Source organism: Oncorhynchus clarkii, chromosome 2 (genome assembly GCF_045791955.1).
Source record: "Oncorhynchus clarkii lewisi isolate Uvic-CL-2024 chromosome 2, UVic_Ocla_1.0, whole genome shotgun sequence".
In the NCBI taxonomy this organism is placed as follows: Eukaryota; Metazoa; Chordata; class Actinopteri; order Salmoniformes; family Salmonidae; genus Oncorhynchus; species Oncorhynchus clarkii.
In genome coordinates, this window is record NC_092148.1 from 63,917,809 (window position 1) to 63,942,673 (window position 24,865).

Genomic DNA, 24,865 nt, shown 5'->3' on the forward strand with positions numbered 1-24,865 from the left:
AGTGATCAATATTTACTTATGAATCCATCTCTTATGGACAATGACCTAGATATGAGCACTCGTTGTTAGACTCTGTGTTGTTTAGTCTCAGTGCAACATGTTCCATGGTTTGTTCTGAATGCTGAGTGTCCCTGGCACTGGATGTTTCCACTGGCCCCTCTCTGAGTGATCACGGCCAAGGGCCAGAGGGGTGCGGCTGGTTGGAGGCTTGTTGTGGAAGTGCTGCCTGCTGCCCTGCCCATCTCACACAGCCATGGCCGACCAGCCCAAACCAGCTATTCACATAATGAGCAGGTCGGGACTTTAATTTGCAGGTCCCGATCAGATCTGTGGCAGTCTGGTGGAGAAAGTGCATAGTTTCCGTAGTAAACACAGCCTTTACGGGAGCCTAACTAAAGAACAGCCTTAGTAAACAGGAAGGTTTTTTATTTTTTATTTTTTTATTTTTTTTATTTTTTTGAGAAGAATGCCCCTGCTCTGTACCACACCAAACACAAGTGCATCTAACTGCACATTTACACATGTTGTGTATCATTCTCAGGGCCGGCTCTAGGCATAAGCGACATAAGCGGTTGCTTAGGGCCCCCGGCCTATAGGGTAACTCAGTTGGGGTCTCAACTGTTGAGAGTTAGAATAGTAGATTACACAAGGTGCAATTTCGACATTTGATTGTGCATCAGTAGTTTTTCTCATGTTATGTCAGTCACTCAATTAATGCATGTCAGCATTTCTTTTTAGATTGTTAAATTACTCTAGCCAGCTATCTAAACTTGTAGTAATCATGGTCAAATTATCGACCGGGCACGAAGGGCACTTGCCCAAGGGCCCTGACCTACAGGGAGCCCCCAATGATTTTATTAGTCAATCTCACTCAGATATCGTATTAACATGGCATAAGTCATGGCTAAATGTGTAGAATTGCAGGAAATTAACTCTGAAACATATTTTTTTCCTATTCGCCATTCAAAACGGGGGCCACTAAAAAAATTGCCTAGGGCCCCCAAAAGGCTAGGGCCGGCTTTGATCATTCATTACTCATGAGACTTTCTCTCTCTCCTCAGCAACACTGTCAGACAGATATGACTGATGAGATTTAGGTACTTTTCAGTTCTCCTGCTTAAGCTTTTATATTCTACACCATTTCATCATGTGCCTAAACTAGAGTAGAGGGTCGTTTGATTCAGTACTGGTCAATTTGCTGGGATCAACTGAGCCTTGGTAGACAGGTACATTGTAACCAAGTTATGTTTCACAACATTTCAAGCCTAGGAAATCCAACAGTAATGTGTCATACAGAGCTCGTCAGCGTGTTGGTAGCGACTGTAAGCAGGGTTGGGTAAGACACGTTGTTAGATAGAGATCAGCCGAGACACCACTGTACTGTCAGAGAGCTGTCAGCAGACGCCAGCTGCTGCTGCAACAACCATGAACACACACACACACACACACACACACACACACACACAGAAGCCAGTGCGTTACCTCCAGGGTGATGGAGACGGAGGCAGAGACTAAGGGCTCATTAGTGTCTTTGGGCCCAACTACACTCCCTCACACTGTGACCTCTCCATCCAGAGGAGTCAGTGGCCTTGCTGTAGATATCTGGCTCAGACGCAGCCCAGAGACAGGGGAGGTCACAGCTCTGGACCTGCACCAGTGTGCTAGGGGAACCTGAACAACACACATATAAATTAAGCTTGATTTGCTCTGACTGGCTTGATATCACATGCTGTCACGAGCTGTCATCGGCTCATGTAAGCACCGTCATTCAGACTCTTAGCGAAGACAAGAGAACCACTCCTCTGATAGAAAGTTACCACAAACACAACACTGGTTTTATTTCCTTTGTTTTATAGTGTGGGATTCTTTTAAGATGTAAAACAAATCTCATTGGACTTCTATATCACAACACACCATACTGTGTGCTCGTTCCTCTTACAATAATCGCTCCATTTCATGCTCTAATAAGCGTCTTTGACCACATATAATAAACTATTTTATTTGCTACATTACTTAACATTGATAAGATCCTGCGAGTGGCAACCATGCAGAATTAAAGTCTGCAACGGTTTGAACTGCTGCTCTGTGGGATCCTCTTATGCCGTGGTGTCTTCCAGCTGGGTGGCTTATGATAACTGAAAGATAATGAAATATGTATTGAAACACACACATGCAGCGAGAGAGAGGGAGATAGAGGGAGGAAGATAGAGGAGAGAGAAAGGGTCAGAGACACAGACAGATAAATATTTAGTTTCTCCCATGCTGAAGATCTCTAAATGATGAAAGGATAAGGAGTGATATTTCAATTTCTCTGTCATTGTCAACCATTGCATAGGAGTACAGTACCTGTATCGTTCACAGCTCACACCAGCACACTGGCAGGCCAAAAAATAAGAAATTAATTCAAGATATGTTTTATTATTTATAAATGTACATGCTAGGGCAGGTTTATTATAATGGTTGCATTATGAATTATTAAATTATTAAATTAATTTGCGTCTTGACTTGAATGATGCCTTATATGTTTATATTTTTGACAATGTTCATGTTTTGTTCTGGGAACAGGTTTGTAGGGGATGTATTTTAACCTAGCTAGACAGAGAGTCATGTGGTAGTAGACTGAGTTTCCTGCAGTATACATTGTGTGTGAATTGTGCAATTTTATTTCAGAAATTAAGAAACAAAGGCCATAATGACCTGTGTGCCAGTCCTGATCCAGATGACTGTTTTGGGCACAGCCCCCTCATGGACGACCGTTTCGGCAAACTAAGCGAAGAGAGTGATTTAATGTACAAGCGCTGTGGTGTAAGTACTTCTTCCCTCTCCTGCCATTTTGTGTTGATTCCTGTTTTTATGTTGATGTTCACTACAGGCGCTAAACAAGAAAGAACACAGAGGCTGTGATAGCCCGGACCCCGATGCCTCATATGTCCTCACCCCTCACACAGAAGAAAAGTATAAAAAAATTAATGAGGAGTTTGATAATATGATGAGAAATCATAAAATCGTAAGTAAATGCAATGTTCTTGCTGCTTGGCTTTGTGGCACAAAGGATTTTGACCTTTTGGTTTTTATTTGTTCTTATTTGTTCATTATCCCACCCTGCAACCTCTGTCAACTACTATAAGCAACCATGGACTATTCAAGCATAACCTTTTTTTCCATTCATTGGAAGTGTAATTGTTAATTTTGTTTATTTGTACTGCAACTTATTTTTTGGCACAGCCTGATAAGATCACATTGTTGTTGATAGGTTTAACCTTTTCAAAGATCTTTTGGAATTATCACGTTTCTTCACATTATTTGAAACATTTGAAAACTATATGAAAAGGATAGTGCATTTTTTTATTCCAGAGGAGAAGCTTCTTTATTATCAATGTACATTTCCCCCTGGAAAAAAATAATATTCCCATTCTGGCTGAAAATATTGACTGGTTCTCTAGCTTTAGTGATTGATGTGTTTTTTCCCCAAAACTCAATTTTCACCCCCAAGCAAATGTGAAAATTGAATCTCTTTTAGTTCCACAGTGGCCAGATCATGTGACTGGGGAAATAAAATAATGTTTATCTCCCCTTTGCTCATTGTATGGTCTTTCCTGGTTCCCCATCTCCTGTTGGGGCATTCTCCATTCACCTGAGCAAATCATACAAAAAAAAGGTGCTATCTAGAACCTAAAATCTTCTTTGGCTGTCCCCATAGGAGAACGCTTTGAAGAACCCTTTTGGGCTCCACGTAGAACACTCTGTGGAAAGGGTTCTTCATGGAACCCAAAAGGGTTCTACCTGGAAGCAAAAAGGGTTCTTCAAAGGGTTCTCCTATGGGGACAGCTGAATAACCATTTTAGTTTCTAGATGGCTTCTTTTTTTCTAAGTGTATGATTTTCCAAAGTGAATGGAGGACGCCCCACTAGGAGATGAGGAACTAGGAGAGACCATACAATGAGCAAAGGGGAGATCTTTTTTAAAGTGTACAGTCCCCCTAAAGTACAACATCAGTGGACTATCACTGTGTATTTTCCAGTCCTTCATCAAGCTACTACCATTACACAGAGCTTTACCTTGAGACAAGAGTGATCTTATTGCGGGTGGCAATCATAGAATCCTGCATAAAGTATAGTGCTTCAACTGTTGTTTTCTCTAATTCTGACATGGAGGGCACCACTGTTTGCAATTAACACACTAATAATAGCACTAACTGACTGCCTCACTGGACTATGCTGAATGGAGTGGTCTCACTGTCAACAGTCACTCTCACACACTGTGGATAGTTAGCACTGCACAGACATGGAGGAGAGTAATATTAACGTCACGTGATTATAACTCATCATTCTTACTATACGTTTTTTATCCAAAATGCTTTCACATTGTTGGAAATGACACAATTACACCATCCTGGTTAAAAGAGAAAACATTGTTTTGCAGTGCTGACTATTACAGTGCAAGACTGAACACCTGGTACCTGAATGGGCATGTTTTGGAATATGTCATGTTTTCAGTGATGTGTAATGATTTTATATAGCAAAATGATTGTTTTGTGCATTTGCAATAACATAGTGTTAATTTATACATTTTTTGCAATATTATTTATAAATATATTATACAAGTTTATGACAGCATCATATGTAGTACAGCAATTTTTCAGATTCCACTTGAAAGCATATTATTCAAGACAGTTATTATTTAATCCCATTACAAACCAAGGGTATATTTATTTGTGGTCATTTCTTGGCCATTCAGACTAAATGCGATGTTAATGGAAGTGAATGTGTAAGAGTGTACGATACACTTGTATAATAAGCAACCTGGATTAGGAACATGAACAACTTGCCAGCTGCAGTTGATTTGCCATCAGTTAATAGGACTGCTCTGTTAACCATACCGATATGATTGATGTGGCACCATCACAGATGCCATCTCTGCCGTCTCCTTCCCCCTGTGACCCTCAGCCCAGTGCCAGGTCTTTGATTCTCCCCATGTCTGTGTGTTTCCCTCCTGTAGCCCACAGCGCTGCCCCAGCAGAACTTCTCCATGCATGTGGCAGTGCCAGTCTCCAACCAGAACACCATGTCCTACAACCCAGGAGGCTCCATGAGCAGCCAGGCCCAGGCCGTAGCCTCTCTGAGCGACAGTGGGATGCTCTCTCCCGCTCAGGCCTCCTTACACAGGAATGTGGGCTCCAGTGGGGGCCAGCAGAGGCCCCCTAGTCAAGGCAATGCAGGTCAGTACTGTTACATTTCACTGTTTTTCTCTCTCTCACTACAACGGACTCTACATCCATGGTGGTAAAGATTCAGATCTTTATCCACCAGTTTCACTCTTGCTCTTCCAGATATAACTTTCTCCACATTTGCCTGATATGTGATATGTTTGCAATGGGCCTATTTGCATCTAGTTTATGAAAAAAAGTCCCACTTATTTGAAGGGATCTTTCATGACTCAAGCAAATGTCCAGGGGTGTCAGTGAGCTCATGTTACCACTTGTTTACCGCTCTTGTTTATAGTAATGGTTGCATTATGACTCATGTTTGACACCTTTTTAAGACTTGTATTGCTCACAGGAAGTGGGATGAACTGGTAATGTTTTGACACAATAGCTACATCCTCTGTGTTGTGTGGAGGGGTCTGTGCATTCAGCCAGTCCATGCCTCATCAGGATGCAGAGTTCTGTATGGTAAAAATAGCACTATGCTTGAAGTCCATCTGCATTGGAAATAAGTAATGTGTGGCTTTTGTATTCATTTCAGTCACATGAAAAGTGGTAACCACAACTGCAGCATGACCACCTAGCTGGGTAAAATACAATTTCTCTATTCTCTGGGGAGCCACTGAAACAGCAGGGCAGTCTTTAACTGCCATCTCATTCACCCAGTTTACAGCTGAATTCATGTGCACTGTGCCTGTAAAGTACCTACTGTACCCAAACACATACAGTACTGCTGTATACCTATTCAGTGGGTAGATTCACAGGTAAATAATATTTTGTTGTTCAGTTCCTTGTACTAGGTTATTACCATAATATGTAAACAAAAGCAAGGCTACTGGCTGGTGGTGTTGTGGTCAGAATACTAAAGTGTGGACCTGAACATGTCCCTTTTACATGGAATACTATGGAATACTGGCATAGTTGCCTTAAAGAAAACTTAGGGCCATTCCTTGACAACCTTGACTTGGATGACTGCACAAAGTAAGGACAGGGCCAATGGCCCACTCACCATAGAACCAGAGAGAATGCATTCCCTCTCACTGATAGCTCCCAGTAGTGGTAGAAGTGATGGAAGTTGTATGGTGTTGCATGTTGTTTCCATGCATTCCACTATTAAATCCTAAACATTTCCAGACACCTCATATTATGCTCTACGTCAGTGGATAACTGAGAGAATGACCCCAGCCTCTTTGGAGGGATTGAGTGCAGCTCTTCCCTGATCCCTGTGGCTCCCAGCTGAAGGATACAGATGGTTAATAATATAATTTTGTGCAATCTCATTAGGTGGCATGCTGGGTAGGACAGAGCTGGCAGTGCCAGCGTGGCGTGAGCCCCAGCCCAGCGGGTACAGTAGGTCCTCCAGGAGGAACTCATTAGGTCTCTGTGGCTCTGCCCAATAGGCCCTCCCCTCACTGTCTGTGGCTCTGCCAAATAGGCCCTCACCTCACTGTCTGTGGCTCCGCCCAATAGGCCCTCACCTCACTGTCTGTGGCTCCGCCCAATAGGCCAACACCTCACTGTCTGTGTCTCCGCCCAATAGGCCGTCACCTCACTGTTGTGGCTCTGCCCAAAAGGCCCTCACCTCACTGTCTGTGGCTCTGCCCAATAGGCCCTCACCTCACTGTCTGTGGCTCTGCCCAATAGGCCCTCACCTCACTGTCTGTGGCTCCGCCCAATAGGCCCTCACCTCACTGTCTGTGGATCTGCCCAATAGGCCCTAACCTCACTGTCTGTGGCTCCGCCCAATAGGCCCTCACCTCACTGTCTGTGGCTCCGCCCAATAGGCCCTCACCTCACTGTCTGTGGCTCCGCCCAATAGGCCCTCACCTCACTGTCTGTGGCTCCGCCCAATAGGCCCTCACCTCACTGTCTGTGGCTCTACCCAAAAGGCCCTCACCTCACTGTCTGTGGCTCTGCCCAAAAGGCCCTCACCTCACTGTCTGTGGCTCTGCCCAAAAAGCCCTCACCTCACTGTCTGTATACATGTACATGTGCCTGCGACATGGCCTGCGACATGGCCTGCGACATCGACGGCTTTTGTCAGGTTCTTGGTCATTTATTGCATGCGAGAGGACTGTATTTGTTGTCTGTCTGTGAGTATTGGGAACATTGAAGGCAGTAAGTTAACATGGTCTTCATATACAGTGGGGCAAAAAAGTATTTAGTCAGCCACCAATTGTGCAAGTTCTCCACAAAAAAATGAGAGGCCTGTAATTTTCATCATATATACACTTCAACTATGACAGACAAAATGAGGAAAAAAATCCAGAAAATCACATTGTAGGATTTTTAATGAATTTGCTAATTATTATTATTTGCAAATTATGGTGGAGAATAAGTATTTGGTCACCTACAAACAAGCAAGATTTCTGGCTCTCACAGACCTGTAACTTCTTCTTTAAGAGGCTCCCCTTTCCTCCACTCGTTTCCTGTATTAATGGCACCTGTTTGAACTTGTTATCAGTATAAAAGACACCTGTCCACAACCTCAAACAGTCACACTCCAAACTCCACTATGGCCATAACCAAAGAGCTGTCAAAGGACACCAGATACAAAATTGTAGATCTGCACCAGGCTGGGAAGACTGAATCTGCAATAGGTAAGCAGTTTGAAGAAATCAACTGTGGGAGCAATTATTAGGAAATGGAAGACATACAAGACCACTGATAATCTCCCTCGATCTGGGGCTCCACGCAAGATCTCACCCCGTGGGGTCAAAATGATCACAAGAACGGTGAGCAAAAATCCCAGAACCACACGGGGGGACCTAGTGAATGACCTGCAGAGAGCTGGGACCAGAGTAACAAAGCCTACCATGAGCAAGGGCATTGAAGATGAACCGTGGCTGGGTCTTTCAGCATGACAATGATCCCAAACACACCGCCCGGGCAACGAAGGAGTGGCTTCGTAAGAAGCATTTCAAGGTCCTGGAGTGGCCTAGCCAGTCTCCAGATCTCAACCCCATAGAACATCTTTGGAGGGAGTTGAAAGTCCGTGTTGCCCAGCAACAGCCCCAAAACATCACTGCTGCCTAGTGGTTAGAGCGTTGGACTAGTAACCGGAAGGTTCAAACCCCCGAGCTGACAAGGTACAAATCTGTCATTCTGCCCCTGAACAGGCAGTTAACCCACTGTTCCAAGGCCGTCCTTGAAAATAAGAATTTGTTCTTAACTGACTTGCCTAGTTAAATAAAGGTAAAATAAAAAATTAATTAACTGCTCTAGAGGAGATCTGCGTGGAGGAATGGGCCAAAATACCAGCAACAGTGTGTGAGAACCTGAAGACTTACAGAAAACGTTTGACCTCTGTCATTGCCAACAAAGGGTATATAACAAAGTATTGAGAAACTTTTGTTATTGACCAAATAGTTATTTTCCACCATAATTTGCAAATAAATTCATAAAAAATCCTACAATGTGATTTTCTGGATTTTTTTTCTCATTTTGTCTGTCATAGTTGAAGTGTACCTATGATGAAAATTACAGGCCTCTCTCATCTTTTTAAGTGGGAGAACTTGCACAATTGGTGGCTGACTAAATACTTCTTTTTTTTGCCCCACTGTACATGTTAGAGTGATGGTACACTATCCTTACTGTATAGCAAAACAGCCAAGCTGAGTGTCAGCATGTTCTGTCCTCAGAACCCTGACAGAGATGCTGTATGTTCAGTATATTATTCAGACTGCAGCTAGACATGTTGGTGAAGTGATTGCATCCAAAGCTCCAAGAGTCAGTCCAAAGGGACAGATATTTTTTGCCAATGTGTTCCAAAGAAGAGGCGTAGATGGTTGAGTACAGTAACAGAGGAAAATGGCAGCAGCTGCTAATGTCTGGCCAACCGCTATGGTGACACACAATCAAACCACCAAGGACACCAGGAAGGTCACACGTCCATCTGTTCCTCCTGGATAGTAACAGATCAAGAATGCCTCTTGTTCTCAATCGGCTGCTCACTTTGTGTCGCTCCAAACATGTTTGTGGTACAAGTTTTGTTTGGGGTTTAGGGATGACAACAGTCACTATATATTTTCTTAGGACTATCCTTTCATTGTGAACTTGTTTGTGCCTGAAAGGGTTAACATATTAAAAGGTAGGGTTCAGGCGGCAGATTCTCTTTGGAAGGTAAATAAACACAGTGTTTCCTTTAAGACTGACACCTCCATCCGACCCTCCCTCTAGTTTCCTTCCCTCTATTGACAGGTGCATCTGTTTTTCCCAGTACCATGACAGCCCTTATAAGGCTGGAGAGAGCCTGCAAGATGCCTAGGCCAGCAGAACCCTGGAGGTATTCCGGCCATGACACCCCTCTAAGTCCTCTGTACACAATGACCGGACAGCCTGTCATGGCTGCTATGTGCTGTGTGAGAGGCAGAGGCAGGTGGACGTTAACCCTCTACCTACCAGACAGGCCACTGTGTCTCATATGATACAGTATTATGATAGTAGTGAAAATACATTATGCAATCAACAGATGCTATATTTAAAGCTATAGATTATGCATTTAATTATGTCCTGCTTCGTGAGCATAGATATGCTGGGTATAAGTTTGAGTCTGTGGTTGGTGAGGTGATTCGATGCTCTCAGTCAGGGCTGAGTGAAATATTTGGTCTGTCTGTATTTGGTCTTTGGCAGTGCTCTGAGCCCTGTCCCTGTGCTGGGTAAGCGGTAAGGTTGTGGGGTGCTGTGCCGCCCCCATGCCAAGGGAGGGGTGTCAGCCGTTGGCACACTGGCAGGAGACTGCAGCTGTTGTTTGTACCAAACTGGGTAGAACAGCAGACACATACTGCTTGGAAGAGAAACCTCTCTCTCTTCAGTGCTGCTGTCAGATGGCCATTCCTTACATAGCTCTGATTTTTCACAAGCAGCAGCTATTGGGAGAGGAGAGGCCTTTTGCACCAGTTCTGTCTTGTTGCTCGCTCTCTTTTCTCCTCCGGTGGTGTGGCTTGATATCACCACTAAGAGGGGCTTACAAGCACGGAGAGTGTCCTGGGAAATGCTCCGGATCGCTGATTAAGCCTAGGGAATGGTGGCACTGATCCAAACCCTAATCTCATCTGATATGCCAGCACTTGTCCTCAGAAAGAAAACTCTTTCTTCATATTGACGTACAGCGGCAAAGTGCAAATGAATCATTTTGTCCATGGACATGACATGGCATGTCATTGCACCTTAGCTTTTCTCTCCTCCACACTGTGGAAGCATATGAACTGTAGCTTGAAAGCTTTTCAGAGCCGTTTTCGTAGTTTCCTTTCTGCAGCAGTGTGAAGGAGGTCTTTACCACATGTGATATGAGTTGACTATATGTGTTCATTAAGAATGAACATGAGTCTGGTTTCAATCTGAGATCATAACAGGATTTGGCAGCTGACAAACTAACACATGAAAGTGTGTTTCTGTTAATAATACACCACATCTTACGTGGAGCAGAAATTAGATTTTCATACAGTCATTTCACTCCTAGAACATTACAGGCACCTCGGGTAAATGAGGCTCTGCAGAGGGGTGATGTTAATTTAGCACATGAGTTGCATAAAAGCCTGTGTTTAAGATTAAATAAGGGGGAAGGGCTCCACTATTCTTCCTGCAGTCTTAGGGAAAAAAGGCGCCTAAAATAGTTATTTGGATGTCCCTATTGGAGAACCCTTTGATGAACCTTGTTGCTTCCAGGTAGAAAGGACCATTTGCCTCCAAGTAGCACCCTTTTTGGTTCCAGTCAGAACCCTTTTTGGTTCCATGTAGAGCCCTTTCTACAGAGGGTTATAAAGGTTCTCCTATGGGGATAGCCAAATAACCCTTTTGGAACCCTTTTTTCTAAGTGTGGAGAGTTCTCACAGTGGCTCAGTCCCAGTGCTCTGCAGACATGAATCATGATCAATAAGGAGAGCAGTGGGCTCCACATGGTAGTCTGGGTCTAAGTGATCATGACTTAAGCCTAGTGAGGGTCAGAATATTCACAGAATATTCACATGCAGTATTCTGGATTTGCAGGCAAATTGTTGTAGCTGTATTTTAATTCTGTATTTTCAGAGAGCAGTTTTTTGATAGCAATTATTTTTCAATTGTTCTGTCTAAAATGAGCCATCTGTTTTGGCTCTCGTTCAAATACCTAAACCTTGGCTCACGAGAAGGCTATGAACTTCTTATGCTTTGCTCAAACATAAATGATATGGATGTAATTAAAGCAACTATGTGATATCATTTTTTACACCTAATTAGCAATCCAATGTGGAATTCTTTGTGTGATACAGTCACACTCCTCAATGCATGAGAGATGCTTTGCACACAGTTTCACTCTTTCCATGCTCTCTCTCTCTCACTCTGTTGAGCATTAAGAATGAGAGCTTGTCAGAATGTTAGGGGATGTGACTCTTCTCTCTCTTATGCAATATGCCTGCAAGCGGTGCAGATTCCTTCATTAATACTGGAGAGTTACAGGCTCTTAAAGAGTGATTGCAAGGGCTGTTTGTGTGTCAAAAAGAGTCTATCTGAACATATTATTCCTCTATTTCTTGAGAACCGTGGAAGCCGTTGTTCCCAGTGGATTACCACTTCCAGTGTGTGTTTTGTCCATTAAGAAAGCATTCTAAACTGTATTTGTTTTTATACTAAGGGGCCCTCCAAGTGGAATATGGATTTCTTGGAACAACTAACTAGTGAGTGAGTGACTGCACTGCAGTCTCACAAACTGTGGCCCTGCTCTCGGTTTTCTGAGCCAAAACAATACCAGAGCACCCGCTAAAGAGTTTCTATCCAGGCTCATTAATGGACGCTATTATTAGAATTTGCTCTCTTTTCCACTTAATCTATTAGAGGCTCTTGATTCACATCCATTAATCTTTTCTCATTCATGTATGCATATTCTCTTCCCTCACTGAGACTCAAGTTCCTCTGGTGTTTGCCTAATGACAGTCAGGTCTGGTCAGTTCTGCATCACTTGCTCTTCAATGCATTCTAGTGAAAGCACAATTTAGTCAACAGAGTTTATTTTGTCTTACGTTCAGATGAAAACTAAATGTTTGAGTGGTACATACAGCCTCTTATGTAATCCTGCTCCCACGGTGGGCGGTGTTAATTATTTACAACAAAGAGTATATGTATTTACCCAAACACAGAAACTAAACATTCTACATGTTCTAGGTTCATTCACTGACGATTTGATGGCAGAAGAACCACTGGTTCGGATAACACACAGAAAACAAATGTGCAAAGATGTTTCTGCCAAAAGGCTTGTGTGATCATGTGATCTCTGCATGTGATCATTTTCTTGTTTTAAAATGTACTTTAAGGTAGAAACAGTTGTTCTGTCTTGTAATGGTGCCCCGTTTTAGTGACTGTTTTAAATGGATACTGGCTTCAATTACGTCTAAGTCTTTTGCTAATCAGCAATTTCAGGCATTATGCTCTACACAAATGTACTTTACAATTCTGCATGTTGCTTTTGTGCACAACTGGCTGTAGGCTATGTATAACTAGCTTCAAGGAGCATGTTTTTTCTCCATTACGCCATAGTTGCTGCCTGAAATGCCTACACATTCACGTTTGTGAAACAACAGATTTTCATTTTGAACTGATTCCCTGTGATGATACCATAGGCCTCGGATCATTATCAGAGCTGTGTTGCTGCACCTTTTACAGTCAGGACCCTCCCCCTCCCAAACACCAGCCCAGATATTGCCTCGCTTGATTTGCCCACCCACCCCCACAACTTTTTCTGAGTAGAGCCGAGAAGAGAAGAAACCTCTGTGTGGAAATACACAACCAAGGTTTTGTCTGATCAGAAAATAATACATCTTTCTCAGAAACAAAGAATTATAATTTAGACAGATTTATCACATTTTTGATAGTGAAGATACCTTCTTTGCAACTGTGGATGACCCATATGGTACTCGTCCTCCAATTAACCTATATTTATGTTAAAATATTGGATTTTTAAAAATATAAGCAATAACAGTGTCTCCTATTTGTAGGGTTTGGGTAATTTACATAGCTAATTATATGCGTGCACCTTAGTTTTTACTGCAGTATAAGATGAAAGCGAGTGCTGGGAGCGATAGTAGCTGTTGATTCAGCTGTGACATACCATTGTATGTCTCATAACTGTTTATTTGGCCATGTATTGTGGGGGTTCTTATCTGTAGCTAGAGAGGTGATTGTTTCATTATGTCACTAGGTCCTGCTTATCCTGCAGCCTGCTTGTGTTTCACTGGGCTATATACAACACAATGGAGTGCTCAGTTACTTGTTGAAGTGTGACACTGATCTGTTGATGAAATACTAGATAGCATTGATTCTTTCATCCCTCTGTTTCTCATTATTCTCCAGATTCTGATATCAATTTTTTCAATGTTCTGATGCATCAGAATGGTTATAGCTGAATAATGCATCAAAAAGAGATATAAACTGCTAGTGCATTTGCAAATACTCTCACATTGATTTCATAGCATAGCATGTAATTGATTTCAGAGCATATATAGCTCACTTCAGCCCCAGTCCAGACATTGTGCGACATGTACTGTACTGGTCCTTCTCCTGATCAGCTCTGAGATGGTGTCAATGCCCTGTGCCTGCTTTCACTTCGTTTTAGAACAGTTGCCACAGGAAGTGACTCTGGGTGGGGGGTAAACCAGCCTTATGACTCATTGTTCTGTAAATCTACCATTAGAGTAAAGAAGAAATGACAGTCCACACATACGTATATAGTACTACGGATACAGTACAATGAGTACATAGATAGTCTTGCACACTGAAGACATAGTATTCTCATATTGTCACACCAAAAAAGTACCATAACAATCCTTATAGCAAACAGTTTTACCCAACTGTAATGGATTGCTATTCCCATCTTAAACAGCAGTCACAGTACATTTGTTAAGGGAATTGCTCCTCATCCCAGGATACAAGGAGTTGACTTTGATATCGTCACTCACAGCAAGAATGAAAGGCTCATAAATTCTGAAATGGACGTTTTATTTTGGTAAATGTGCAGGATAATTATCTGAGACTATTAAAACTTCCCAGAGGGTTGGGAACACTTAACGTTGCGTGCCGTGGCAAGCTATGCAGCTTTGAAATGGTGCGTTGGAGATTTGGCAGATGACTGTTGTTGTAGTGTCTCACAGTCCCATGACTGCTTCTGTCTCTGTCTCTCTCTGCAGGGAACGGCTTTGTCAACCCTAGGGGCTCTCCGGGACTCCTGGGCGCAACCAGCGGGAACGGCCTGGGGAAAGTCATGCCCACCAAGTCTCCACCGCCCCCTGGAGGGAACATGGGGATGGGCAACCGCAAGCCAGACCTGAGAGTGCTGATCCCCCCGTCCAGCAAAGGCATGATGCCCCCACTGGTGAGTAGCCTACAGTCCCCACTCCTCACTGCACATGAGCTGACTGGTAGAACACTGCGTGTATCTACCTCGGGGCTGCACCGATTTTGGCTTCTTTGTACCTCACATGTGTGCAACAGAGGGAGTTTTATTTTCCCCCTCACAGGATTGTGATGGTATTATTGTGGTATAGTGTGCAATGTTGGAAATGTTTTGGAGCAGGAGAAATGGTCCTCCTTGCTTGAGGATATCAGTGCTGTCTGAGGACCTCGTGCTTCATTCCTGGTTTACTTGCAGCCTAAATTCATTTATTACATCAACAGAAATCGGCGAGCGGCATTCGTTCTCATGCTGCATTTGTATTTGATCACCTACAGGAGCTAGACTCTGGACAGTGACAAGAACACAAACAGCACAGCAGCTAGCTAGGCTATACTGTATCTCTGAGGCCCAGGGATACATTTATAATCCTTGCGTACATTTTACAAAAATATTGTGATTTCTAAACTTGGCGCATGCCAAACATACACTCTTCCCGCTATACGGTAAATCAGACCTATCGTAAAACTGTGCAGGTGTGAACGAGCATTTTAACGCCGCCTAAAAAATGACCATTATTAACCTTTTATGGTAACAATAACCCCCTTATTTGATGCATACTTTGGAAGTATTGGAATTAGGCCAAGAGAGTATCTAAAGGAAATAGCAATGGCAACGTGATCAAATGTTTTTGGAGGTGTTGGAATTAGGCCAAGAGAGTATCTGAAGGAAATAGCAGTGGAAACGTGATCAAATGTCTTTGGAGGTGTTGGCAGAATGTTTCCTTTTGTAGTGACATTTGCTGTATCTGACCGTTTCTGAAACAATGGAAAATTGTTGTGGACCTGTAAACAGATCGTTTGAATTCAATACTGTTTTGCATGTACTTTTTCCCGAACCTAAATATGCGCTGCCCGTGAATTCTGAAACATTGTCTGTTCGGGAAAAAATGTAAACTACAATAGGCCTACTTACAGTGGTAGTCTACACATTTCAATGTGGAAGATCAACTGTCTGTTCACCTGTTCAATTCTACTGTAAGTTATAAACCGCGCTCCCTTTTGGATGATAGAGTAAAAACGATTGAAATTATAATAGCCTATCTAATAGGTCCAATTATATGAGAGATGCGCATGGTCATTTGTTGTACGGCCACTTTGGGATTATGAACTCATCGTGGCCAGAGAAAGTGACAAATTTATGCTGCAATGGTTATGATGTAAATAAATGAAATACTGTCTACTCAAGAAATTTCACATTACAGTATTCAGGCATCAAACGTCAATGGAAAAGGTGAGCCGTCTGTTCTACCATTAAATTAAGCTACGCTTCGGATTTTTGTTATGAATAAGAGGGTCATCATACAGTATATTCCCCATTTGCACAAGGCTATAGTATAGGGTCGTTTTTCCTTCTTGCAATGCAATGCAATACTTCAACCACTAGAAAATGTGTAGTCCTACGCATGGCCTAAAGATTGCGGGACGACAAGCACATTCTCAAGTCAAGTTACTTTTTTATAAATGCCAACTTTTGCGTGTTTTGGAGCATATTCTGTGCGTACACAACGTTTATAAATGAGGCCCCAGGTGCGTTAACAGTTACTCAATTATAAATATTGAAATTAGAGGCCCTCTCTAATTCTGATAATGAATGTGCAGAGAGCTCTGACCACATTGAGCATCTGAGGCTGCACTACACTGCCATGGCCATAAATCTAAATGGGAAGAAAAGGTTTCAGACATTAACCAGTCATTGACTCGTTCCAACCTAACTCCCATTGCTGATAGCTGGAGCTCTCAGCAATGGGAGTTCCTCCAAGACACTTGTATGGTAAATATACCTGGGGTTACCATAGCGTGGGTACCCCTGATACATCTACCAGCCTGGAGCAAGGGATCAACATGTGTGTGTTACCATGCCAACATCTGGAAGTGGTGGAGCTCCCAAACCAAACCACAGAGCTTCCAGTGTTGGAGAGTAGTGAACTACATATAGTAATTTAACTACATTTGCAGTAGCTTGGTGGTAGTTGAACTAAATTAAAATCTAGGTAGTGTTTTCAGTAGTTAATTACTGTTTTACCATGTAGCGGTGTAGCTAACTACTGGAACTACACAATACTTTTTTAAAGTAACTTTAGTTAAACTTTTTTTCCATATGGGTGGCATTAGTGTAGCTTAACTTCTTTCAGTGTGAAGTAATTGGTAGCTTGGTAAACTATCTTCTCAGAGTAGCTTCCACAACACAGAGATTCACACATCACAAGGACAAAGCAATTAAGGCTGCGTTTAGGCAGGCGGCCCAATTCTGATATTTTTTCCACTAATTGGTCTTTTGACCAATCACATCAGATCTTTTCACATCAGATCTTTTTCAGAGCTGATCTGATTGGTCAAAAGACCAATTAGTGAAATAAGGATCTTAATTGGGCTGCCTGTCTAAACGCAGCCTTAGTGTTCGTTATTAGAACTATTGAGCAGGATTACAATGTTTCAGACAGAGAGATTCTAGAAGTCCTGAATGTGTCAGTAGTATTGAGACAAAAGGGAGGGCCTGCTCGGCTCTGCTCTGTCAGTGTAAACGCAGCGTTCCAGATGGGTTAAGGCAGCGTTGTGGGCTGGCAGGTCTTCAGACAGCCTGTCATTAGGCCATAATGGTATTAAATTAATCACATCTCAGTGTGACAGAGTGGGGATGAAGGCTTAATCAGGGGCCCAGAGTGTGAGCCAGATAATATCTTGTCGCCCTTGTCGTGTCTTCCTGTCGCTATTGATTGAGTGTGGGTATTATTAAGACAGTCCTGGCCAGGGCACAGTCAGTCCCTCAGCACAGGGAAGAAGGAAGAAAGGCTTCCAGTTAGCCTCTTGTCTAGCAGAACAGTAGGCCTCACATACAGAGACTCCTATAATCTACCAGGTGAAGCAAAAATGCACAATATGCAGGTGTCAATGTATTACATTGACTTGTACCTCATTGACTACTCTACTCTATAGATAGCTACAAATATTTGATGACATTACAGTTTGCATTGAGTTGACCTAACTAGTCAGATTTAGTTTCTTGAACTCAGTTTTATTTAAAGTAAGTGGAGAGCCTTCCAAATGAGTCAAGCTATAGCCTCAGGATTGATGATGTAATTAGATGGATGCATGAGAGGTTAAGCACTTATTCAATGTGAGTCCAAGTCATTAAGTGTGTTTGCTGACTTAAACCATTCTTGCTGGAGTGTCTTTAATAATTGACTCTAAAGTTGACCCATTTTTGGTTTTACACCAGTAACCTTCTGAGTAGCAAATAGTTATGGGTTCAAAAACGATAGGTCTTACTCTGAAATGGTCACAAACCCAAGCTAAAGTGTTATAACATGGTCATTTAGTATTCACTTTTATCCAAAGCATTGTACAGTATTGCCTTTGACAAAGAAGGTTTTGCAAGGTAACATGAATAGTAGAGGACAGAGTGAATATTTAAGTCTAGAGGACAGAGTGAATATTTAAGTCTAGAGGACAGAGTGAATATTTAAGTCTAGAGGACAGAGTGAATATTTAAGTCTAGAGGGCAGAGTGAATATTTAAGTCTAGAGGACAGAGTGAATATTTAAGTCTAGAGGGCAGAGTGAATATTTAAGTCTAGAGGGCAGAGTGAATATTTAAGTCTAGAGGACAGAGTGAATATTTAAGTCTAGAGGACAGAGTGAATATTTAAGTCTAGAGGGCAGAGTGAATATTTAAGTCTAGAGGGCAGAGTGAATATTTAAGTCTAGAGGGCAGAGTGAATATTTAAGTCTAGAGGACAGAGTGAATATTTAAGTCTAGAGGGCAGAGTGAATATTTAAGTCTAGAGGGCAGAGTGAATATTTAAGTCTAGAGGACAGAGTGAATATTTAAGTCTAGAGGACAGAGTGAATATTTAAGTCTAGAGGACAGAGTGAATATTTAAGTCTAGAGGACAGAGTGAATATTTAAGTCTAGAGGACAGGCACGTCTAGATGACTTTTACTCGTGGAATACAATCAGGCAATTAAGACGTTGGTTTTCAACATCAAAAGGGTGACTGTAGAAGCCACCCTGACCTTCTCTTGTAACCCTGCCTCTCTTCTTCTCTTCTGTTGAGAGCAGTCGGAGGAGGAGGAAATAGATTTGGTGAGTTTTGAGAAAAATGGCTGAATGAACACACTTTCAATTTCATCGTAACAACAACAAGAGGCAAATAGATCAGTAATAACATGTTCAGGAGTAAAGGCTGTTCTTGAACTGTAGATTTGAATACCTTGAGTTTATTGAATTTATGTGATTGAATGGATTTTGTTTTTATAAAGACTAAATTGAGAATTGAAGAGCAGCGTCAGTGTTTCACTGCATGTTATGAACCTGGCAAGATGCCTCAACCTGTCTAATGTCCTGTGCCCCACAACACCACCACTCCCATGTGCACCGCCACTCCCATGTGTTGTTCAGGGAATGCTTTAATGTTTCTGTTTGTTTGTGAGTGAGCACACGATGCACACATTCACTAGAACTATTAGACAGATCATTATCACTCCTGCGTCTTGTTACTTCAAGAAAGTAGTTTGGACACACATCGTTACATACAGGTGAAGTCGGAAGTTTACATACACTTAGGTTGGAGTCATTAAAACTTGTTTTTCAACCACTCCACAAATGTCTTGTTAACAAACTATAGTTTTTTCGCAAGTCGGTTAGGACATCTACTTTGTGCATGACACAAGTAATTTATCCAACAATTGTTTACAGACAGATCTATTACACTTATAATTCACTGTATCACAATTCCAGTGGGTCAGAAGTTTACATACACTAAGTGTCACGCCCTGACCTTAGAGAGCCTTTTTATTTCTCTATTTGGTTAGGTCAGGGTGTGATTTGGGTGGGCATTCTAGTTTTCTATTTCTTTGTTGGCCAGGTATGGTTCCCAATCAGAGGCAGCTGTCTATTGTTGTCTCTAATTGGGAATCATACTTAGGCAGCCTGTTTTCCACCTTAGTTTGTGGGATCTTGTTTTTGCATAGTTGCTGTGGAGCCTGCATAACTTTACGTTCGTTTGTATTTTGTTGTTTTTTGGTGTCATTTGAAAATAAAGTAAAATGTACGCCTACGTCGCTGCACCTTGGTCTCCTTCTAACGACAGACGTAACACTAAGTTGACTGTGCCTTTCAAACAGCTTGAAAAATTCCAGAAAATGATGTCATGGCTTTAGAAGCTTCTGATAGGCTAATTGACATAATTTGAGTAAATTGGCGGTGTACCTGTGGATGTATTTCAAGGCCTACCTTCAAACTCAGTGCCTCTTTACTTGACATCATGGGAAAATCTAAAGAAATCAGCCAAGACCTCAGAAAAAGATTGTAGACCTCCACAGGTCTGGTTCATCCTTGGGAGCGATTTCCAAACGCCTGAAGATACCACGTTCATCTGTACAAACAATTTTACGCAAGTATAAACACCATGGGACCACGCAGCCGTCATACCGCTCAGGAAGGAGACACGTTCTGTCTCCTAGAGATGAATGTACTTTGGTGTGAAAAGTGCAAATCAATCCCAGAACAACAGCAAAGGACCTTGTGAAGATGCTGGAGGAAACAGGTACAAAAGTATCTATATCCACAGTAAAACGAGTCCTATATCGACATAACCTGAAAGGCTGCTCGGCAAGGAAGAAGCTACTGCTCCAAAACCACCATAAAAAAGTCTGACTACGGTTTGCAACTGCACATGGGGACAAAGATCGTACTTTTTGGAGAAATGTCCTCTGGTATGATGAAAAAAAATAGAACTGTTTGGCCATAATGACCATCATTATGTTTGGAAGAAAAAGGGGTAGGCTTGCAAGCCGAAGAACACCATCCCAACCTAGGATTAAATGTCAGGAATTGTGAAAAACTGAGTTTAAATGTATTGGACTAAAGTGTATGTAAACTTCTGACTTCAACAGTAGAATTGTTTTAAACAAAAGGTTTTGTAATATGTATAAAATTACAAAGTAATTTCCAAAGAACAGATTTCAAATCTTGGATTGTTCTTCATGGGGAGGGGCAGATTACTTCATTGTGGATTATGTCATTCTTAGAGAAGCTTGTTTTTGGATGATGTCATCTGTTTGGAGAGAGTAGGAGCAACGGATATTTCCAAGGAAGTTATCAGACTGTCATGATGCAATATTGCCTCAAATGAAACCTCAACTGCACGATATTACAAATTGCCACACCAGAGCTGCTCAGATCACAGAGTAATCATATGATATGACATGCTGTATGTGTTTCCTAGATTGATGCAGTAAAAGGTGTCTCTTGATGTTAATACCCCCCAGATCACAAACAGCCCTGCAGCTCATGCTAACTCTGCCATTTTGCCTCTGTTAGGTGCTAGCAAAATAGTCTCACTTTCACATCAGAACAAACAAGTGTAGCATTAAACGTTTATATTAGAGGGTACATAATGAACAGAATACTATATTCTCAGAAGATTTGACTAAAGAATCCATAGATCTATAAATGACCCAACATTTGACCAGTAAGTTTGTGGTCCTAATGAGTGACTACCATGATTGGCCTTCTCAGAGCTTGTGTGATCCTGTTGCTGCTGCATGAAGGCACTGTGTTTTGTGACTGTGTGCTTGGGACAGCATGCAGCCACTGCATCCAGGATTGCGTTTTTTTTAGGAGATATGTAGTAGATACTATATGTTATGAAAAATTAAGGACCTGTCTCTCTTTCTGGCAGTAGTTGTAAGAGATCTGTTTTCTTTTTTTTTTTAGACATCTTTGGTAGTCATTGAATTGACCGTTTTCTTTATTCACAGTCTATAAACAATTTGAGTGCTGAAGAGCATTTGCCTTAGCTTGTAAGGAAATCTGAATACAACAACGAGTGCATGTCAGCACAAAATCCCACTATTGTGTAAAACGGTTTTCTATTTCAAAACGTTATTCCTGTTTCTGATAATCTGTTTACAGATTTACCCACAAACAACATTCAATTGATCAATATTGGACAAAAACAGTCTTTAAGTCTTTATGGGATATAGTTTTTTTCTTATTACACATATTGTCAAACAGTCATCATATAATACAAACATGGCTCAATAGTTATCTGGATTGTAGCTACATGTGACATGAAGCTACAGTGCTACCTCTTGGTGGGAAGTAGTATTGCATTTTTCATTGCTAAGTTATTATAGTCTTATCATATTATGACTTTAAAAAAATGCAGTGCAGCTAATTTATACACAACACATCTGTAACATGTTTTTAGCTATATCAATTTACCATCTTGCACTTTGGGTTCACTACAGTAAGCCTTTACAGCACCCTACAGGGTTGTTTTGTTCATTAAACCTGTTTTCTTTGTACTGTTTACAGAACACCCACAGGATAAGCAGCTCCCAGTCCCAGCTACTCGCCACCCCAGTAGTGTCTGTCACCACCCCCAGTCTGCCCCCCCAAGGCCTGGTCTACTCAGGCATGCCCACCGGCTACAACACCGGTGAGTCTACCCCTCTGTCCCCTGCCACGGCGCTGCCTTTCTGGCTGTTACTGATTGGTCTGGTCTCCTGTGGTGAGAGGTGCCGCTGCAGTAGCAGTGGGAGGGGGAGTGTGTGTAACTCACTGTTCTCTGGTGCTGTTGTTGTTGCAGAGTACTCCCTGAGCAGTGCAGAGATCTCCTCCCTACAGGGCTTCGGCTCTCCAGGGCTCTCTTTGGGCTCCATGTCGGCATGGCAACAACATCAACTGGGCCAGGCAGCTCTCAGCTCTTTGGTGTGAGTAACACAGTAGCAAACACACACACAAACACATAGACACCCACACATTAATAGAATATTCAGTGCACACATTATATACACGTTCAAAGTACATAGCTTGGACTCTTTCAAATGTCCATTTTCCAACCACCACTCCAAGCACCTGATCTATGTTACTATCCAAATGGCCACTGACCCCGTGCTGTTCCTCTCTACAGGGGTGGTGGTCACCTACCTCAGGGCTCCAACCTCTCTATCAACACCAGCCAGAACATCAACATCAAGTCAGAGCCCATCTCCCCACCGCGGGAGCGCGTCACCTCCTCTGGCTTCCCCCAGCAGCAACAGCAACAGCAGCAGCAGCAGCAGCAGCAGGCGTCCAGCCGGCAGGACCTGGGCCGCTCGCCTGTGGACAGCCTCAGCTCCTCCTGCAGCTCGTACGATGGCAGCGACCGCGAAGACCACCGGCCGGACTTCCACTCCTCGTCCATGGGGCTGGGCAGACCCCCAGCCGGAACCGAGGACAACAGGGAGAGCCCCTCTGTCAAGCGCATGCGCATGGACACCTGGGTGACATAGAGTCACTCAGTCAGGCCTCCAGTCACCAGCTAGTCAGACGGAGGGAGGGAGGGGGTAGACTTGGGGGAGAGATGGATGGGGTAGGAAAGGTCCTTATAGTTATCATTATAATATTATTATTTAACTCCATTTCATTTTGTAAGAAGGAGAATGGCAAATAAATTAAATACGTCTCACATTAATAAGAAAAACAATCAAGAAGTTGGACTGAATTATGTACACAAACAGATGTTATCAGGTACTGGGTGCGAATTAGATGTTTGCAGGAGTCTGATGTTCAAAGAAAAAAAAAAAAAAAAAAACTAATCTAGATTATTGTAGTCACTGATCTAGTCTGGCACTTGTAGTTGCTGTTTTTGCTGTTGTGGTTGCAAGTTACAAACAATCCAAAAAGTCAAGAGTGTTGCCTGCTGGCTGAGGGCCCCTGCTTGTGGCGTCCACTGTTAGAGCTCATGTTTCACTACATGGTGTAACCTCATACGACTTTAATCTCATACAACTTTGTCTCAATTTGTCTCTTCTATGAACTTATTAAATCAATAGATGTGGAATCAAATTTTAAAACAATTTCGACCTCAGAGACTAAAAATAGTTGTTTTTCATTTGAAAGAGGTTTCCCTTGTGTGGTTTTAGACAGGAAAAGCTATCCTGTATGGGAAGGACATGGCTCAGAGTCATGTGTTTAGTTCTAAAATAAATAGGAAAAAGTATATTGCAATAATAGCATTCATTTTATAATCTGATATATGGGACATTAACATTATGGGAAAGTGTCCAGTTGAACTGGTAACATGGTAATAGCAAGGCATCTTCTCATTGCTCCAACAATTCATTGGTAATGTAAGCCAAAGCTGTACTGTACGTTTCTTTCTGTTATTTTGTAGCTATGGTTTCCTAGCAATTCTCTCAAAAAACAATTGTTCATTTTAGTTTTGTTTTTACTGTGCTTTGTTACAAACATTATAAAGACATGCAAGCCAGATCTTGAATCAATATCTCAAGCCATGAACACTTGCTGTTCTGTTTGTTAAATTAAACATTTGAGCCAAACACTTTCTTTTGTTATGTAAATAGCGACTTTAATATATATATATATATATATCACCTTGGTGTAAGTACGTATGTATTGTACCATCACCAGATTCAAGAAAAAGGTATATTTTTGTGGATTACTGCCATGTTTACAGGGCGAGATCCTTATTAAGTAGAGTATTCACTGGTTAATATTTACTATTTTGTTAATTATACTGTACTTTCTTCAAAATTGAATTACTACCATTATAGTCAGTGATTTTCTTTACAGAGAGTAGTTTTTTGGGTTGTTTTCCCTTTAATAGTGGTGAATGTCTGTCCTTAAGAAATTGTAATAACAGTGATGTAAGGTTAAAGTTCCACTATATCTTATGTTGTGAAGGATAATCTCAACGCTGAGGAAAATATGGTTTAGGGTTAGGCTATTTACCTGTAGCTGCTGAATACACTGCCAACTTTCAAACCCAAGGTCCCATCTCAGCATTGAAAAACCATCCATTGTGATTGTGCTTTGCTCGATTGAAAGACATGCCATTTCATGAACCATGCCAATAAACCTATTTGGGTCGCTCCACGAAAAGAGTGCCTTTTGCGTCACTTTGATATTTGAAGTAGAAATTGTGCACCAATATTGCATTTTAAAAGCCTGTTATGTTAAATTAAGTGCACTTTAATATACACTGAGTGTGCAAAACATTAAGAACACCTTCATAATATTGAGTTGCACCCCCTCTCCCCTTTTGCCCTCAGAACTGCCTCAATTTGTCAGGGCATGGACTCCAGAGGGATGCTGGCCCATGTTGACTCCAATGCTTCCAACATTTGTGTCAAGTTGGCTGGATGTCCTTTGAGTGGTGGACCATTCTTGATACACACAGGAAACTGTTGAGTGTGAAAAACCCAGCAGAGTTGCAGTTCTTGACACAAACTG

General features: G+C 42.0%; 1 protein-coding gene across 6 annotated transcripts in view; it reads left to right on the forward strand.

The window, feature by feature from the left end:
• The window catches only part of LOC139371749 (myocyte-specific enhancer factor 2A-like), a 92,296-nt gene extending 67,782 nt beyond the window's left edge, over positions 1 to 24,514 (forward strand). For 2 of the 6 annotated variants that reach the window (XM_071111961.1, XM_071111960.1), the window contains exons 5-10: positions 2,873 to 3,007; positions 4,999 to 5,218; positions 14,359 to 14,543; positions 21,944 to 22,067; positions 22,218 to 22,341; positions 22,542 to 24,514. In XM_071111961.1, coding sequence (XP_070968062.1) covers positions 2,873 to 3,007; positions 4,999 to 5,218; positions 14,359 to 14,543; positions 21,944 to 22,067; positions 22,218 to 22,341; positions 22,542 to 22,902 — 1,149 coding nt within the window. In that variant the 3' untranslated portion in view covers positions 22,903 to 24,514. Of the gene's footprint in view, positions 1 to 2,670; positions 2,806 to 2,872; positions 3,008 to 4,998; positions 5,219 to 14,358; positions 14,544 to 18,682; positions 18,707 to 21,943; positions 22,068 to 22,217; positions 22,342 to 22,541 lie in introns of all 6 variants that reach the window. The other 4 variants (XM_071111957.1, XM_071111959.1, XM_071111958.1 and 1 more) reach the window with 4 other exon arrangements.
• The last annotated feature ends 351 nt before the right edge of the window (positions 24,515 to 24,865 follow it).